This window comes from Colletotrichum costaricense (assembly GCF_030867565.1).
Source record: "Colletotrichum costaricense strain IMI 309622 chromosome Unknown Scaffold_11.1, whole genome shotgun sequence".
NCBI classification, from domain to species: domain Eukaryota; kingdom Fungi; phylum Ascomycota; class Sordariomycetes; order Glomerellales; family Glomerellaceae; genus Colletotrichum; species Colletotrichum costaricense.
The window spans coordinates 1,021,871-1,039,801 of record NW_026848240.1 but is presented as its reverse complement, the minus strand read 5'-3'; the positions used below and the strand labels follow the sequence as shown (position 1 = coordinate 1,039,801).

At 53.5% G+C, this 17,931-nt stretch overlaps 5 protein-coding genes across 5 annotated transcripts; 2 read left to right on the top strand and 3 right to left on the bottom strand.

Moving 5' to 3' along the window:
• Nucleotides 1-800: 800 nt before the first annotated feature.
• On the bottom strand, nt 801-3,779 carry CCOS01_10702 (arid/bright DNA binding domain-containing protein; the record flags this gene model as incomplete). The annotated part of the gene is made up of 3 exons (XM_060458856.1): nt 801-854; nt 913-2,759; nt 2,816-3,779. The coding sequence occupies 3 exons, from the start codon at nt 3,777-3,779 to the stop codon at nt 801-803; spliced, it is 2,865 nt and encodes a 954-aa protein (XP_060310658.1).
• Nucleotides 3,780-4,658: 879 nt separating this feature from the next.
• On the top strand, nt 4,659-6,735 carry CCOS01_10701 (uncharacterized protein; the record flags this gene model as incomplete). Its single annotated transcript, XM_060458855.1, has 3 exons — nt 4,659-4,886; nt 4,936-5,046; nt 5,098-6,735. 3 exons carry the CDS (start codon nt 4,659-4,661, stop codon nt 6,733-6,735), a joined length of 1,977 nt encoding a protein of 658 aa, XP_060310657.1.
• An 867-nt stretch (nt 6,736-7,602) lies between these two features.
• On the bottom strand, nt 7,603-9,144 carry CCOS01_10700 (uncharacterized protein; the record flags this gene model as incomplete). Its single annotated transcript, XM_060458854.1, has 1 exon — nt 7,603-9,144. The coding sequence occupies one exon, from the start codon at nt 9,142-9,144 to the stop codon at nt 7,603-7,605; it is 1,542 nt and encodes a 513-aa protein (XP_060310656.1).
• Nucleotides 9,145-10,184: 1,040 nt separating this feature from the next.
• On the bottom strand, nt 10,185-14,240 carry CCOS01_10699 (HECT-domain-containing protein; the record flags this gene model as incomplete). Its single annotated transcript, XM_060458853.1, has 3 exons — nt 10,185-11,653; nt 11,710-13,955; nt 14,020-14,240. 3 exons carry the CDS (start codon nt 14,238-14,240, stop codon nt 10,185-10,187), a joined length of 3,936 nt encoding a protein of 1,311 aa, XP_060310655.1.
• A 1,751-nt stretch (nt 14,241-15,991) lies between these two features.
• On the top strand, nt 15,992-17,791 carry CCOS01_10698 (zinc finger protein Yan; the record flags this gene model as incomplete). Its single annotated transcript, XM_060458852.1, has 2 exons — nt 15,992-16,137; nt 16,252-17,791. The coding sequence occupies 2 exons, from the start codon at nt 15,992-15,994 to the stop codon at nt 17,789-17,791; spliced, it is 1,686 nt and encodes a 561-aa protein (XP_060310654.1).
• Between the last annotated feature and the right edge of the window lie 140 nt (nt 17,792-17,931).

Genomic DNA, 17,931 nt, shown 5'->3' with positions numbered 1-17,931 from the left:
TTCTTCCAGGGATGGAGCTAGCAACACTACCTTACCTTGGGGGGGCAAATGCCGACGGGAGAGAAACAAATCAGCCTTATCGTGAGGTGGACCTCAAACTTTCCACGACGTGTTGAATTTGAGTTGGTCGGCCCCCCGTCTCCACAGCGGGAAGGAAAACGCACAGGTTCTTGGCTGATTGATGGTGTGCTCGTTCGGGGGGGCTCCACACTCACGATACTTCCGAAAAGTCCTGGGGGGTTAGCAGGCAAGCAGGCAAGCAAGCATCGTGGAGCTAAAAAAAACGGAGGGGACCGACCTGGGAAACCAAGCGAATCCACACTCCCGTCATCCGGATTCAACTCCGAATGAGAGACCGTGCATTTTGGGGCTGATCACAGCAAAAAGGCCTTGTTGAAGAAGAACGATAACACACAATCCTCATAGTGATTTCCAGAGGCGTTTCCTTGATCGCAATTGATTCTATTCTACAGCTTGGGGGGAAGAAAACAAAGTCGTTATCTTGCTTGCTAATTCTCATGGCCGTTCCTCCTCAACGCCTGGGTATTTGCCATCCCAAAAAAAGTACAGTTTTTATCACACGTTTTCCCACATTTTGTGCTTGCTCTCTAGTCCGGGACACGATGCCATCTGCCGCAGTTCTCCTCGACCTTTTACAGTCTCATGGTGTCCACGGTCGTGTATCAAGGCCAAATTAGCCCCTTGTCGCCAGACTGGACCCAGAGCATCTGCCCAGTCAGGTCTCTGCAACGTCACACCACGCATGGCGCATCGTAAGTAGGCAGGCTGTTGGAATGCGCCTACAAATCTCTTTCCGACTCGGCGAATTCGATGAGGGAGAAAACGTGAGACCGCTGTGAGATTCCGCGTCAGTAGCCATAATGGGGATAAGTAGCAGCTGAGAAAACTTACTAGAACCTTATTCTCGGTCATAATCTCGTAGAGACGGGGAAGAACGTTGCGGAACAGGCGCTCGTTCCAGCCACCAGCCTCACCTCCAAGCTCATGCTGCTTGAGCAGATCCTCCTGAGCACTTGTCTTGACCACATTGCGGGCAATATTGCGAAGAATCAGCACCGCGCTGAGAGGGATGCCGGCTGCTTGAGGAGGAGCGGCGGGGTTTTGCTCGTCGGGAGCCGTGGCAGTCTCTTCAAAGTGAACCACAAGACTGTCACTAGGCTGGGGTCCTGCTTGCGCCTTCTTCTCGTTGATGGCGATGCCGTTGAAGCTCTGGCAGCAGTGGGTTTGAAGGTGGTGGCCCATGAGGGCGAGCTTCATCTTCGTAGGCTTCTTGTACTTGGTGCAGTCAGCCCACTGGCATCTCACCTCTTCCTCCTTGTTGTCGAAACCACCCTTATCATTCCGAACCCACTTGAGATGGGTAGTAACGACATGCTTCCACATGGTCTCCTTGGTTCCGAAAAAGTGACCGCACTTTTCGTTGGGTCGACCAGAAGCCGAGTCCCATAGACAACGGACAAAGACCCGGCCGTCTAGGCCCACAGGTCGAAGTCGACACTGGATTCCGCGGATAATGAACTTCTGCTGAACCTGGCCGGGATTTCCAGTGCCAGCCCACACTTCAGCCTTGGAGCTCTTATACGCCGCACAGCTGTTTCTGATGAAGTCTGCCGGAGTGATGAGAGGCTGGTCAATGGCCTGCAGAGCGGCCTTGAAGGCATTCTGGTACGCCTGCCAAGCTGCGATTTGGGTGACAAAAGAGTCGTTGACTTCCTCGAAGAAGCACTTGACCCACTGGTTGCATCTCTCCGGCTCTTCTAGCTTCAATAGATCCTGTAACAGGTCTTCAGGCATGGCGGCCGGGTCGTTGCTGGTGGCCGGTTTCGGCGCAGGCTTCAGAACCTCTTCGACCTGGTATCGTCTAGCATTGTGCGAAAGCAGACGAACAAGATGATGGATCAGGTGCTCGCAGTTAAGAGACTTGACCAAATTGTCCACGTTGCCGACAACCGCAGTGTACTGGTAGAGGAAGTCGAGGCAAGCATCCTTGAGCTCGTCGTCATTCAGAAGCATCAGCTCGCTAATCTTGGTCAAGATAGCCGTAGGAACCTTGTCCAGCCTGTTGGTGGCTTCAAGATTCATCGAGATACGACCAAGTGCTCGAAGAGCCGTGAGAATGATACCCCGATCGTCGGAGCCCTTCAGTTGCTTCATGAGGACCTTGTAGAGGGGATCGCGAGAGTCAATCTCCAAGTAGGGTGTCAAAGCCTCTGCAATGTCCAACATTTGGTGCTTCAACTCAACCAACCACTCGTGCTTGGGGAGACTCAAGACAATGCAAATCAGGTCTTTGATCGGCAAAAACTCAGCCAAGTGTGCAGCATTCTCACGGAGCTGTGACATGTTCCTGAGAGTCAAAGCAGCCTCATTGACGAGGACCATCTGATCAGATAGGTGCTCAGGCACAATGAGTTCGTTGACTTCCTTTGGCTCCAAACTGTCGATACGTTCCAGAATGTCCTCGGTTCCTTCATTGCCATCGAGGGTGTCGAAATTGTCGGCGGCGTTTTGCGAAACCCAGGAGATCTTCCACTTGACATCATAGAAAATGCTGCCAATCTCCAGAACCTTTTCGACGAGACCTTCGCTGAGGCCGGGGAAGCCTTCGAATTTGAACTTGTCGTGGCGTTCATAACTGATCTTGACCAAATGGTAGAGCGCGAACTGCTGCTCTTCAAAGATGGCAGAGCGCAAAGCCATCAGACAGCGAATGTAGATATTTGGTCCTTCGAATCCAACTGAACACAAGTTAACGGCTTGATACACTTTGACGAGAGAGTGAGGATGTCTTTACCTCCAGGATAGGGTCCACTGCGGCGAGGAGGCTCCAGGAGGGAGCGAGCTACATGTCGGCGGCGAGCAAATTCGGCCGGATTATTGCTTGGTGTATCGACAGGGCGCATGGGGAGAACGTGCTGCTGGTTCGGTGGCTGAAGCGAGCGGGGAAGGTAAGATTCAACTGATGCCGACGTGTTGTCTGGGTTGGGCGGATTATAGCTGCCGCTCGGTCCACGCGGTGGAGCTCTTGGTTGGTGAGGAAGAGGCACGGGAGTGTGCTGAACCTGTTGCGGTGTTCCATGATGACTACCTGAATGGCCGCCTGGGGTAGGAGTGTTGAGGTGGCTCGGCTGTTGGCCAGAGACGTGGCGAGTCGGCCTAGCAGGGCCTGTATCGGGTTGAAAGATGACTCTCTGGGGCGGTGCCTCGCGTAGGCCACGAGAAGCTCTCACGCTGGACGTTGGTGCCGCATCTGGAGTCGGGCGCTCTCGTGTAGGGGTGCCATCATCGCCAGAAGCCGCGGCAGAGTCAGCAGCCGTGCCACTGTCGCGCTTCGCTCCACGGAAGTTCTCTCTGGTTCGAGACAAAAGACCACCACCCTTAGCAGAGACATCCTCCAAAATGTCCTTTGGAGGAGGTTCCTTGCCGTGGAAGAATTTAATCTCGTATGCAGCAAGGTTTTTGTAGTACTTCTCCTTCAACGAGAAGGCAGTTGAGGCAACATTGGACGAGTGGATGCCGAGCTGCTCGGCCATCCGGCGCCAGGCCAGCTTCTCATCAGACACCTTATCATAGCCACCATTCGCGCAGATGTGGGTGAAAGTCTTGTAGAGGTCGAGATATACCGGTCCGACCTTGGGCTCGGCCTCTAGAGCAGTGCCCCGCTCCTGGTGGTAGGCCTTCAGCTTGGCCATGAAGTCCTCATACTCGGGGGTTCGGCTGATAGCATGAAGCTCGACCTCAGCTTCTTTGGGCGCCATGATGGGTCGGTCGATCGAGCAGGCTGCTGTTTCCCTGTTAGTGGACGCGCAGATGGAAGTGTACGTTCGGAGTGAGGCAAACTGACGGGCAGCCTGCTAGCAAAGTCGGGTTCACTGGTTCGAGATCGTAGCCCGGTGTGAGGCTCGCAGAAGAGCTTCGAGTTCTTCTACAGGACCAAAGTTGTTGGAGAAGGTTGCGCGAGGTGTTGCGACAAGAACTGCCTGAATATGTGTGTTGTAAAACGCGTTGTCGACTCCCAATGGAAGAGGGTGGGGATGAAGTGTGCACTTGCGCAAGTTCAGGGCCCTCTGCGATCGGTAGTGATGCGCCGGGACAACCAACCAACCGTGTTTTGCCTTTACGCGACGTTGAGAAATCCCTAGTAACCTCTGCGCTTATCTTCACGTGACTGCGAGTTCAATCTGGTGGTCCCTGCGCTAAAGGTACCACTTAAATCCCGATTAGGATTGGGTCCACATGAGCTGCACCTTCCATCTGCAGCTCGAGGCATGGGTGAAGACTGGAGAGAAGCTAGACCCCTGCCCCGACTGTCACTTGCCTACTCTCCAGAGTCAGGGTTCCTTCCTATTTGTTCTTCAGGGCAACCACCATTCAACCTCATTTGGCCTGTGACTGTCTCCAGCCCACTACTCAACCCTCATATGGAGTATTCGTTGATCATTGCTTTGCTCTGCTCAATCCATCCAAGAACCCTATTACCAATGAAATGCTATACACCCCTGCCTCATGTTACTAACTACACAGTTTGGTGGTATCGATGACTTGGTCGACCTCGTTTTCTCGAGCTATAGGTATACTTGAAGGTTCTACTTTTAACACATATTACCATCAGAAGCACGGCTCTGTGTATCCCGAACATGCCACCCAAAGTACAGAAACCCCAGAACTGGACGTTCACACTGATCCATGCGACAATCTCCGAGAGACGCCACCGTGAGAAAGACTGGTTATGCACCTCCAGCGTCGAAAATGCCGTCCTAAACTTGAAACAGGAGATACTTCTCGCAGATGCTATGGGATCCCGAGGCAATGCCAACAGAGAACCAAACCATGTTCTCATTGTGCCGAGACAGGGGGCGCAGGCTGTAAGTCGCCTCATAGTCTGGACAGCACGCGCTTATTGACAGAATGTAGCTCAAGCTCGGTCTTGGAAGTCGAGATGGAGCTATTCCAAGAGACGCCGACTACATGCTGGGCTACTGCCCCGGGGCCAATATCTTGGTCATTAGAGAGAGCCTTCGTAGCGTACGTTCACATTCTATGCTCGTACCGGGGATGTCTGCTGACCATTTGTAGGTCGATCAACAGATCCGTCTAAGATTCAAAAGCCAGAGTGATAAAGACCAAGTACTAGGTCTTTTTCAAAGTCTCGGCTTTCAGGCCAGACCGATGCAATCATCTCGTCGCCAGCCCACTCCACTGCAGCAATTTCGGTCATCCTCGGTTGCAGGCGACTTTCAAACTTCTGCTGCGACCCAGCCCTACTCCTCGAGGCATAATGCAAGTGCGATGCGACAAGAATACCAAGGTCGGCTGGGTTCGCCTCCGGGGGCACAATTTTCTTCGGAAGGAAGCCACTCGATACCTCGAGCCAGCAGTGTAGCTGTGCAGACGTACCGGCCTTCAACGTCCGTCAGTCAACGCGCAGGGTCTGTTCACCAGTCTTCAAATGGATTTGAAAAACCTTACACCTTCAGCCGATCTCGCACTGCATTCACAGAGATGCCAAATGAATACGCATCGCAAACAGCTCCGCCGAATACAGAGTACAGGTTCGCGGTCTCTACACCTTCAACGATTTTCCAACGACGGCCATCAGTACGCCCACCGCCAGCTTCGCAAGACTTCCATCATTGGAATCTCAGCCCATCAACCGATGAAGTCACTTTCGCCAAGTATGACGAACGAACAACAAGGCCTCGCTCTAGCACCCAGATTCAAGACATGCTTCCTCCCCGCCGTCAGCTTCCATTCTCAGTCGGAAGTAGGGCAGATAAAGAGGCCCCTGAAATGAGTATTACGCAAATGGGTACCACGCATTCAGGGACTCCAGAGCCCAACCAAGACTCCCAGGGTGTGATTAAAGAGGGAAAAATCCTCAGACCTCATACATCGGAAATCGAACCCGCTAAAGTCCAAGGATCGGCGGAGCGAGGCAACGGAGCTCAGACGACCAGGATCAACTTCGTCAAGAGAAAAGAAGCTGGTATGATTGACAATCCATCTTACAAGAAGCAAAAGTGTTCTTCCCAGACGACGTTGATTTCCACATCACCGATCCCGCTGCCAGCCATTTCGTCTGCTCATTTCCAACGCAGAGCACTGTCACGGGCTCCAGGCCTAGCTACCAGGCATGAACAACAGCCATCGTCAGAAGCTATTGAGAATGGTGGTATCAACCAAGAGGTAAAAGATGCGGTTGATTCTGCATCGGTGAACAAAGCGCAATCTGCAGAGACTGATGTTGTGAGACACGCCCAAGGTACAATTGGCAGAGGGTCGTCTAGTGTGGATGCGCCTCCGACGATGTCGGTGGTAGGAGTCGACCAGGCTCCACCAATCCGTGCCATGGTACCAGTACAGTATACAGATAGAGTCGACGCCAGCCTCGATTCGCCACGGCCGGTATTGACGAATATGGACCATAGCACACAGACTGAACCTACTCCCTCTGGCTCCTCGGAAAAGACGGAAGAACTTTTCATCGCAAGATTCAAATTGATGTGGGACATCAGAAACTTACACCAAACATCTTTTCATCGTTTGCTCGACACTTCCAAGCCAAATGATCGCATAGACGAAAACAGGATTTTGGAAGATTTAGAGCAAGGTGCTATCGATCTCTGCCAGGTCGCGATTGACCGCTACGGTCCTGAAGTGGGTGACATACCGTATGAGAAGCTCCTGAAAGCTATCATGGGTCCGAGATACTGAGCGAATGTGATGTTTAATGAGTCAAGATCACCCGTCGGGGGCATATGATTTAACTTAACAGGGAGGATTCTGAGCGGGTCGCAATAATGGCATATGGTGTGCGTATGGAAGATACTACGAATTGGAGCCAGGTAGTTATATCACATCATGGTGCGAGTCAGTTAATGAGAAAGAGAGAATTGTGTGTCCTATGCTATAATGGAATCATTGGTTCATCTCTTGACGAGGATTTGCGTACCACCGTGGAGCCATCTCTCTGATGATGAAATATCTTTCAGGCTCGCGACGAACCCAATGCATATCCTTCGTCCTTCGCCTTCTCTAGTACTGCCCGTCGACGAGAGTGGCGGTGTTCAACTCGGCAGTTCTGAGTACATCGCAATATCCCCTGTTCTTCATGTCCTTTAGTTCTACACCGTCCTCTAGACTCTCGCAATATCTGTGGCCTAAGGCTATTGGTGTTGTGTAATATGTGTTCCTGCCAGGTAGTGATGAAGGGTGGTGGAAGTCAGAGTTCGACACCGGCCCATGACACCAGCTCATGACACCCGCCCATGAAATTCTCGCTGCCTCGATCTCTCCCATGCAGTCATCATCATCTTGCGTCAGTCTACATCACACCCATCTCAACGGCTTGGCAGTAAGCGATCCAGAAAGTGAACCTTTTGCGTCGCAGTATGGTGAACACCATCGACTCCATGGTGATGTTCAACTCCGACGGCGGCCTCGACAAAGCCCCTTAATCCTATGCTTACTTATCGAACATTGGATTCTGCAAACATGAGCCGGATCACCACTACTCCCATTCAAGACCGTTTCAAGCGGTCAAGAATCTCTGGGAGGAGCGCAACGACAATGCGGCATCGTTCACTCATAGTGATCCTTCTCATTCTCGGGCAATCTAAGCTCCACGACGGGCAACTCTTCATCATACTCGGTGCCCGAGTAGTCGAAGTCGACATACATCATCCTTTCGGACACTCCGTTGACCCAGCGGGTGAGTGTAAACTCCGAAATCAGGTCAGGTTCGGGCCGATCAGAAAGCGCGGGAGGCGAGTACCTGGCCGAGCCGTTTGGAGAGTCCCGAATGAGCGTGGTGCCGTCCAACGACCATATGGTGACGGTGGTGGCATCGCTGTCGTCTGCTATGGCGATGTCGGGATCCGGGTAGTATCCCTCGTCTGAGGAAGAGTCGCCGTCGCTGTAGTATCCCATAGCGAGGTCTAAGTCCTCGGAGTCGTCCTCGTATTCGCTGTTGTATACAACGAACCTGTCATCGACGGAGTCGCCACTCTCGGAGGAGCTGTCGGTTTCAACAACTTCTCTATAGTCGAAGACGTTGGTTCTGGTGTCTTCAACATAGTCGATCATGTGAACATCGCTGTTTTCGACATAGTCGAACATCTCGATGTCGCAGTCGATGCCTCCGCTATAGCCGGCCACTACGACGTCCACATTCTCGTCGTCGTACTCGGCCATTTCGACATCAACGTCCTCGCTGTGGTCAGACATCTCGACATCATCGTCTTCGACATAATCAGCCATTGAGACGTCGTCGTCTCCGCTATAGTCGGCCATCAAGATGTCCTCATCGTCATCATCGTCCCCAGAAGCGGCAATGGGAGAAGCGTCGACCATGACGATATCGCCGTCCCCAGGGAAATCCATGGGAGAGATGTCAACCATGATTATATCGCCATCCCCAGAAACGCCAATGAGAGGCACGTCAATCATGGCGATATCATGATCACCTTTGGAGCAGTCACTACCGGGCTCACTATCGAAATAGTCCGCGCCAGAAAGGAACGTATAATGCGTGTAGCCGTCATCAGAGTCGCCCTCGCTCTCGACGACACACTCCTCCACCGAGGAGTACCCGCTATCTGACTGCCTGGAACTCCAGGAGCGAGACCGGGCGTACCTCACCTTCGGGCCGGGCGAGGAACGGGGCCCGCTCCAGAGGCCGACATCAGACTCGTGCTTGTAGCGAGGTGAGTCTGTGTCGGGGCAGATGCGGTACTCCTCGGCGTCCGGAGGGTATTCATCATTGACGATACCCTCGATAGCAGATGAAGATGAAGATGAGGAGGAGTAGGAGGGCGAGGATGTGATGTTACTCTTGCTCTTTGTCATGGCAATCGCGTACAAGACTGGAATCTGCCGCTCTGCGTTAAGCGGGACGTCGACGCCGATTCTGGTGCTCCAGCTACGAGATCTACGGTACTTTGCCTTGGGACCGGGAGAGGAGACGGGGCCGTCTGTGAGAGTGAGGGTCCAGTCGCGGCGACGTTTGGCGATGCGCTGCTGAAGGTTCACGGTTGAAGCTGGCGCGCTTGGTGAAGTGATGGCGGCTGTGGCGGTGGCAGTCTCCAGACCGGACTTGTTGACGATGTTGCCAATGGACTCCATTGTATCTCTTGATACTCTGATCTGAGGTCAAGGTTAAGAGTCTGGCTGCTGTAAGGCAGTGCCTTGTGTAAGTGGCTGGGGGTGAGTGTGGTATAGCAGATGGGTATAGCAATTCCTCAAGATGAGAATGTGTATGTTGTACTGGATAGTACTCAATGAGGGCGTGATTGGAATGAAGAATGGGATGTATAATAGAAAGGATACCAGTAATGATAGGAAAGAGGCTCTTTCTTATAGGATTTTTATCGCGGGATGATGCGAAGACCGGGCAATCAGGGTTCTAAAATGACTTCGTTCTGTCACGTTTCTGACTGTTGAAGCCATCGGAGATGGGTCCCCGGCACGGCCAAAGTGAGCGAGTTGTCGTGAGTTTTGAGCCATAGAGGTCGTTGGTCCATCAAACCTCGCACTTCCCACGGTTCACTTTAGAAGAGGCTTCCCGTCCAGTAAGGGCAGTGCGAATGAAAAGCAAAATACCCTCTCACTCTGGACGAAAATGGCGTCTATGGCAAGGAAAACGGGATGTTCCATTCATTCGTGAACCTGGGAGGATACCAGCCATCCCGGGTTAGGTTAACGGACCCCCTTACGGAAATAAGTTTCATGGACACCAGGGTTTCTCTGAGCTTGGTTGAGGATTGCGGGTATGTGTTGAAAGCCTGGGAATTATGGTATGGGAAAGTCAAGGTGCTTACAGCTGTGTGTCGACCAGGTCAACTCGACAGAAAAACCCCCGGTCTTGTCTCTCATCATACCATGGCTACTGGGTTGATTCCGATGGACGAGGAAGAGCCGAGAGGTCTGGAATTGGTCCTCATATCAAACCACATGAAATCGCGATAATGAAGTCACCATAGCCAAGAGAACACCATGAAAAATCAGGGATGCAGAACCTCAATATTCTTCTTCCCAATGCAAGTAGTGAGCGCCAAGGATCCCAAGCCCGACGAAAAGCCCCATGTCTCTTCCGTGCCCAGATGATTTTTTGTTCCGCTAATTCTAACATACAACCAACTCCTCGCGCCCCCAAGAAAGCTCGCTCAAGCAAACCCAAAGCCTTGCGCGTTCTCCAATGCCATGGAAAGCCTCTCTCTCAGGACATCTTTATCTTTGTACTCTGGCAGCAAAAGCGTACCGTAACACGTGTACGCGGTGGGCAAATGTCCGCCCTCGCCCTCCTCTTCACCGTTTCTTTGCACGACGAACTGCATATTCTTCATGCCACCGACGGGCACACGGTCCGACGCGGTGACGAACTCCAGCAGCCGCCTCTTCATCTTCTCGTCGTAGCGCTTAACAATCGACCAGAAGTCCCGGACGCCGCGGTGAGTCGCGTCCCAGCCGACATATCTGGTGTATCGGCGCAGTTCAGAAATGTCAATCTCCTGGACGCCCTCCACGAGTGATTGGAGGAGTGGCGGAGTCAGGAGCCCGAGTGCCTTGGGATGTAAGCAAGCTCGGAATCCACGCTCGAACGCTTCGTACTGCGGACGAACGGAGACATCCGTCAGGTATTTGATGTAGTCGCTGACGTACGCGTTCCTGTTCTCGTTGGTGACGAGCGGAGCATCCTCGGGATTCCCGTCCACAAGCGACGTCTTAGCAGTCGCCTCGAACTGGGGCCAGCTGCTAGCCTTCCCATCCATCTCCCGAGAAATGGGCTGTCCAAACATGGACACGGAGAATTCGTATGTGCGTGCGAAGACGTCTTCGACAAGACCCTGTTTCTCGTCCCATTCAAGTAGTGTCGTAAGTCCCATCGCGAGGTCTGGCCATCCGTCGGCGATATGATGCAATTCATCCACAGGCTCGCCCAGAAGCTTGCGGTAAAGGGCCTTGGGAAATGTGATGGGCAGCGTCAGGCCGTTATAGACAGCCAATGACACCAACAGACCAAGGATCTCAAATTTCCAAGCTGGTACAACGGAGCCCGGGACGAACCAGGTCATGCGGGTCCTATCGTCGACCGTGAAAGCGCCATGATCGGGATTGAGGCACTCAGCAACAGCGAGGCGGAAGAACTCCTGTTGAACTCCGCCCGAATCGAATCCCTCTTCGCCACCTTCCTCGCCAAGATGGATCTTGAGCGGTCTATGCAGCTCTCTTGCTTCTCGCCGCCAGAGTTGATCGAAAGCATCCCTGATGACGTTCTTACGACTAATCTCGAGGATCAAATACTTTGAGGAGGCTGTCTTCAGAAGGTCTTGCAAAACAAGCTTGTGATGGGGATTGGTAATGAGGCCTCCAGGAGCAACGATCGCCTTCATACGTGTTTGAAGCGAGCTCGATTCCTCATAGCTTCGGCTCATCTTCGAGAAGTTGATGGATCGGAAATAAGACACCAAGGCAGATGGTTCGAAGATGAAGGGGAAGTCCAATAGGTGCTTCTTCTGTCTCGAGGAGGTATGGGTGAGCCAGGCGACAGGCATATTGATTGAGTCCAGCCTCTCGGCAAAGTAATCCACGCGGAATTGTATGTCTCCAAGAAGCAAGTCTTGTCGTTTTTCGTCTGGTGGGGCGGTCAGTTGAATGGGAAATCTCACATGTAATGATTTCAGAACTTACACATAGCAGCAATCAGCGACAACGCTCCACCAAAGGAGCTATCGTATGAGATTTCAGGCTGGCCGTCCCATTGCTGAAGCATCACCGTCTTGGCCCAGTCTAGAAGTAGCGTAGAAACCCTGGACTCGTGGCCAGCTCGCTCGAGCTGGCCCACCCCAGGAGTGGAAGATGAGTACGAGTTAAGTAGGTCAAGTTGGGACAGAAGGGGTCGAAGGGCGTCGAAGCCCTCTTTATTGTCCTCGAGGTTGTCATCTTGCGCAGCCAGATCTGCAAAACACCTACGCGCGGATATGGCGGTGAACAAACGCCTCGCCAGCCGGAGTGCCAGATCGTTTGAGAAGGCATCCTCATACAGAAGGCAGAGCCAAGCTGGCTGCCGCGCGAGGGCACCGCTTCCGGCGAGAGTTAGTCCATTAGAACGGATTCGAGACATGTCGAAAAGGATTCGGGAGTCTGTAATCAAAGGGGCCGCGGCCACCAGCGCATGGAGGCATATCGATAGGAGCTGACCTGCTTCGACATTGGCAAGAGATCGATCGGTTCGGCGGAACATTCCGGCAGCGGGGGAACGAAGGGATTGCAGTGACTTGGGTGCTTTGAACAGGCTCCCAGCTGCCATCCACAAACTGTGAAACACCAGGCTTGGAGCCACTCGTGTGAGTCTCAGCATGCAGTACCATATGGTATGGGAATCGAGCAGTTCGTCGTCCTTGACAAAGGATGCGACTAAACTAACGGGGTCGCTCAAGATATTGAACAGACTTTGCTCAATAAAAAGCTTCCACTGTCTCCGGAGTCTCTTTGGGTAGGTGGCTCGGGAGCTCTGTTTCCTCTGCATTCTGGAAGCCCGGTCCTTGAGTGTGGTGTACGTGCTGGTAATCCTTGGGGGGTCAAGGAGGTGGGACTCTGATGTACCATCATCCTGGAGAATGTCGCACACGAGATCAACCACCTCCACGTTGAGTACTGTTAACGATTGTGGGAGCAAGCTGTCGGCGATCGATACCTCCAGCGGGTCTTGGTTCTGTTTCGGATCTTCGGCGGAATTTGCAACCCGCAAAGGTTGAGCTTCTGAGACCGGCTCATGGGAAACTGGAGTTTCCGCTGGCTGTGGTGGTTTGCTGTTGGCGTGGTTTGTATTGGGTATTGAGTCTGGTTCTTGGACAATCGTTACGGCGTGGCTTTGAGGCGGTACATTATCAAAGAATGATGGTGTCGAGGGTATTTCTGGAATGGCGTAAGGGTTAACGTGAGACGCTTTTGGTGGCCGCAGTGGTTTCTCGTAAGCTCCTCCGTTCATCCTTGGGGAGGACAACCCGGACGTAACGTCTTCGGGCAGTGAAGATGTCGGGTATGGCTCGATGGAGAGTTTCCTACTAGGCTTCGAGTTGGCCCGCACCCTAGTGCTTGAACTTCTCTTGGGTTTATTAGGCCGTGAGCTGGGCATCGTTGCACTTGGGTTATGCAGTGTCTGTGACCCCTGAGCGAGGACTGCATCCGGTCCTTGTTCCGTGGTCGACTGAGAGACTTCGCCCAAATCTCTCGTATCTGCCTGCGTCAAGGGAGGCGTTGACTGCAAAGGCGTCGACAGGCCTGATGGATTACGGAACATTTGCGGTTCTTCTTTGGAAGGACTTTGTGTCGCCTCTGCCTCCAATGCCGCGACTTTTTGGGACATGGCATCCAGGCCAGCTGGCGTGAGCCATTCCAACATCTTGAAGGCGACGGTCCCAAACACATTGGCTGCGAAAGAACGGTAATCCTTGTTGACGGGTCGTTCGGCAACCTTGAATGGAGGATGTGCAGTGCCTGTTGCCGCATCGAAATGCGAGCGTTCGTGCGTGGCGGATATTGTTGCTCGACGACCAAGTTCCTCGGTACCCTGGGTAGCCCTCACGGAACTGCCATCGCCATTTACCCTGCCGCCCGAACCTGACTTCCGCCTTCTACTATCGCCTGATGTACCGGATCGCTTCGAAAAGGGGTCGCTGAATGCTGGAGGCGCGGGGTTGGAGGAAAATATGAGCGAGTTCAGGGCGGCCGGTGTTTCTTTCGGGGGATTGAGGTAGGGACAGAGCCCAGTCTCTGGGTTGTCCTGGCTGGCCAGGTACACTGCCAAGGTCCTTGCGCTCGTGATGTTATATCTGCGTATTGGCGCTTTGCCTGCGAGACGCTTGCGACAGGAGAAGCAGGTCGAGGTTGTGCATGACTTGGAGTCACATCCGTACCGTAGCTGTTGGACGTACCTAATCAGGGGTTTGTTAGTATGGAGGACACACAATGGAGGCTGAATAACAGTTGAAGACGCACGTTTCTACGAGAATCTGGAAGTTGTGCCGGCGGCTGGCGCGGTGGATAGCGTAGACGCGCTTCGGGTTCTCTATGATCTGTACCATATCCTTCAGTTCGGCCGGCGCATCAGAGGGCAGGCGCGCGAGAGGCGCATCTTCCCAGAGACCGGCTAGAAGTTCAGCATCGAGGCCGGCTTCGGTCTGAGGGCCCTTCTCAGGGCGGCGAACGTCCCGAGTCATGTCATCCGGATGGCGAGAGTTCTGGGGTATCTGAGGTCGAGGTTGGATGAGGTAGCTGGCGGCGTACAAGACCAGGAAATGCGCGAGGCAGGGAGCGGCTAGCGAGAAGAGGAGTCGGACAGAATAAGAGAGAACGCAGGGGCGGTTTCGTTGTCGTGGACGTCTAATGGTACACGGATATTACAACCAGTAGTGGACAGTTGGACCAAATAGAAATATGTTGGTGATGAATGAACAGCCTTGACCCGATGACGGGCAGTGGGTATGGTAAGTAGGTTAGGTGGATTAGGATAGCTCAACGTCCCGGTCGTCAGTGTTGGAGGAGGAACTGGGCACCGTATGGCCACGCTATGAGGCTCGGCGACGACACGGTGCGATTCGACGAAAACGGGGCACGGCTTCCGGGGTCCTTCTGAAAGAGTGGATACGGGAAGCACGGGAGCAGGCAAATCGAGCATGGAGGATTCCGCAGAGGGTCCCAATTTAGCATGCGAAATTCCACTGGCAGACGCGCAAGTTGCGATCAAAGGACGAACCAGGGCAGGGTACCTACTCTGGGGCCTGCACCTAGCACCTACGAGGACGGATGCCTCGTGGTGTTTCTGACATCAGCCGCAAGGTTGCCGTCTTCATAGTTCAAACGCCCATTCCAGTCTCGGCAAGGTCGGCGGTTTCTGCCTCCGACTTCTCCTTCCTTTTTTTTCTGGACCCAGCAGAGGTGCCCGCGCCGCCGTCGCCGCCCGGTTGACCCGCTCGAACCCCTCCATCGTTGTTCATGACGGGCCGATGTTTTGCAGCCAGCGCGTAACGGTGGATTAGTCATTCGAGTTTCCATACAGTAACTATTTCTCAGTGTGGCGACGAGTGTTCTTCCAGCAGTTTGCAGCAGTGTGGTGGGTATAATGCAAGTATTTGTCTGGTCCTGTAGTATCTTAGTCAAGATCTTGAGTGTTCCGTCAGGATCATATCCTGGCATTCGTACTTGTTGGGCTTCAACTTTGTTGTTAGCCATTCATCGAGATGCTCGAATCGAGGCTTGCATTTGAGGCGCAAGCCCAAGCGCCTATGATTCCCCACGAAGATGTAGGTACTACCATGATAAAGGCTGTAACTCTAAAAAGCGCGGGACGGCGACACCTTAACCCCAAAACGGTGACAAGTAGACTTGCTGGTGCTTGCGGCGACAGTTTGCCCCCCTAGGTACTCGGTATCCATGCGACCTGCCTCATCTTTCTTGATATGTCAGCCGGCGAGACAGAACAAGACAGAAGCCAAAAAGAAAGCACCAGGCTTCTCAGTCGAGAATCTTTGCAGGTCCGGTGCTTCGGGAAGGAGAGAATTAGTGTACAGGCCCCCACTTGACAGGGCAGCAACTGCCAGGAACATGCTAAGGTAAGGGAAATCTCGAGGCTTTCCAGTGGTACAACTTCTGAGGGACAGCCCAGCCCAAGGGCCCTAGACTGCAAGTGACGTGCCTATCACGTCCCTCCAAACCCCCGCCTAACCCACTAAAGCCCTTGCGAATTTTCCCTTTTAAAATCATTTTCCCCTCCATCCCGCCAGAGTTTGACGCACTGCACACAGAGGGACGCTCATCTTTTGCCTCCTTCATCTCTCTTTCTTTTGCGCATCCTGCAAATTCACGTTTGCGCGCAACAAACCTCCCTATTCCAAACAATCAAAAATATACTCAAGCAACCTCTGAGACAAAAATCAAGCAAAACCCACCACTTTCGCACACGACATTCACCATGGCGAGCGTCGATGTTGCTGCCCTCGGCGCCGTTCCTGCAAATGGAGGGGCAACGACGGCTTCCCACCCCTACACCTGCAACACCTGCTCTGTTGCCTACCGAAACATCGACCTTCAGCGAGGCCATATGAAGAGCGACTGGCAGTATGTTACTTTCATTTCCCTCCTTCCCAGAGTAGTTCCCTCTGTTTTCTAGGCCCGGCTTGTCGTCTTGTTTCCGCTGTGTTCCGCCCAGACCAACTGACATCATCTACCCAGCCGATACAACCTCAAGCGCAGAGTCGCCTCCCTTCCTCCTATTGCCTCCGAGGTCTTCAACGAAAAGGTCCTCCAGGCTCGCGCCGTTCAGACCGCTGAGGCAGAGAAGGCTCTCTTCGAACGTTCCTGCGACGCCTGCCAGAAGTCGTACTCGAGCGAGAACGCCTACCAGAACCACTTGACGAGCCAGAAGCACAAGGTCCGTGTCGCTGCTATTGCTAGACGCAAGGGCGGTGTTGCCGATGATGCCAGCTCCGTCATGAGCTCCACCTTCTCTCTTGGTGAGCCTATCGCCGTCGATAAGGAGAGCGAGTTGGATTCCGAGGCCGAAGAGGAATTCACTCAGGTCGTCGAGGGCCTGAAGAAGACCAACATCCACGAGTCCCACGGCGAGCGCCCCTCACCCGTCAAGCGCCCCTCCAACCCCCACCTCTCTGCTCAAGGTCAGCGCGAAGACGTCAACATGAACCGCGACTCCGAATCTGCAACCCCCGTGCAGTCAAAGCCAGAGATCGCTTGGACCATCAAGTCCTGTTTGTTCTGCAACTACGAGTCGCCCAGCGTTTCGCTCAACGCCAACCACATGGAGCGATTCCACGACATGTTCATTCCCGAGAAGCAGTACCTTGTTGATCTGGATGGCTTGCTTCAGCATTTGCAGGAGCGCGTCCACGATGGTCACCAGTGCCTGTACTGCTTCAAGACCAAGAAGACGGCTTTCGCTGTGCAGACTCACATGCGTGACAAGGGTCACTGCAAGATTCCCTACGATACAGAGGAGGTTCAGCTCGACATTGGTGATTTCTACGATTTCCGAAGCACCTACTCTGATGGCGAGGACTCAGACGAGGAAGAGGAAGAGGCCGATGAGAATGGTGGAGCCAAGTTGGGTCTGAAGCGCCCGACGAAGTTGGTTGGGGAGGACGGCGAGGAGGTTGAGGAGGGTGGAGATGATGGCTGGGAGACGGACAGCTCGGCTTCTTCACTTGACTCGGATGAGCTGACGGCCTTCACCGCGGACGGCAAGTACGAACAATTCGAGCGCCTCGACAAGCACCCTCATCACTCTACCAACGATCCGCGTGCCCGCCACCAGGCCGATGGCTGGCACTCACACGCCCACAAGCACACTCGTGCTGTCTTCTACGACGAGTATGAGCTGCACTTGCCCTCTGGCAAGGCAGTCGGTCACCGCTCTCACAACCGATACTTCAGACAGAATCTCCACAACTACCCTACCGAGGAGGAGCGCGCCGAGCGTCTGGCCATTGAGGCTGGTTCTGGCTCGGGCGATGAGATGGATGTTGATGGTAGAGAGGTCGCCACCACCGGCGATCGCAAGACTCGCAACCGTGCCATCGCTCGCAGAGATGCTGCTGGCATGGCTGGTGCGTCTGACAAGCAGAAGCGCGTTGTTAGACAGGAAGAGGTCAGAGGCCGGAGCACCGCCACCCGTCACCAGAAGCGCTACGACTACGGAGTCAGCGAGAAGTTGAACAACCAGAAGAACTTCTACTACCGCTACCAGGCCGGTGGTTGATCAACTCGCCAATCGATTCTGGATGAACAAGGCGTTGGACGGATTGATTTTGTATTTTGCTGAATTACATTGAACCTTCAAGGGAATGGGCATGCATGATGAGCTTTGATGAACCATGCATAGGGAAGGTAGAACAAAAA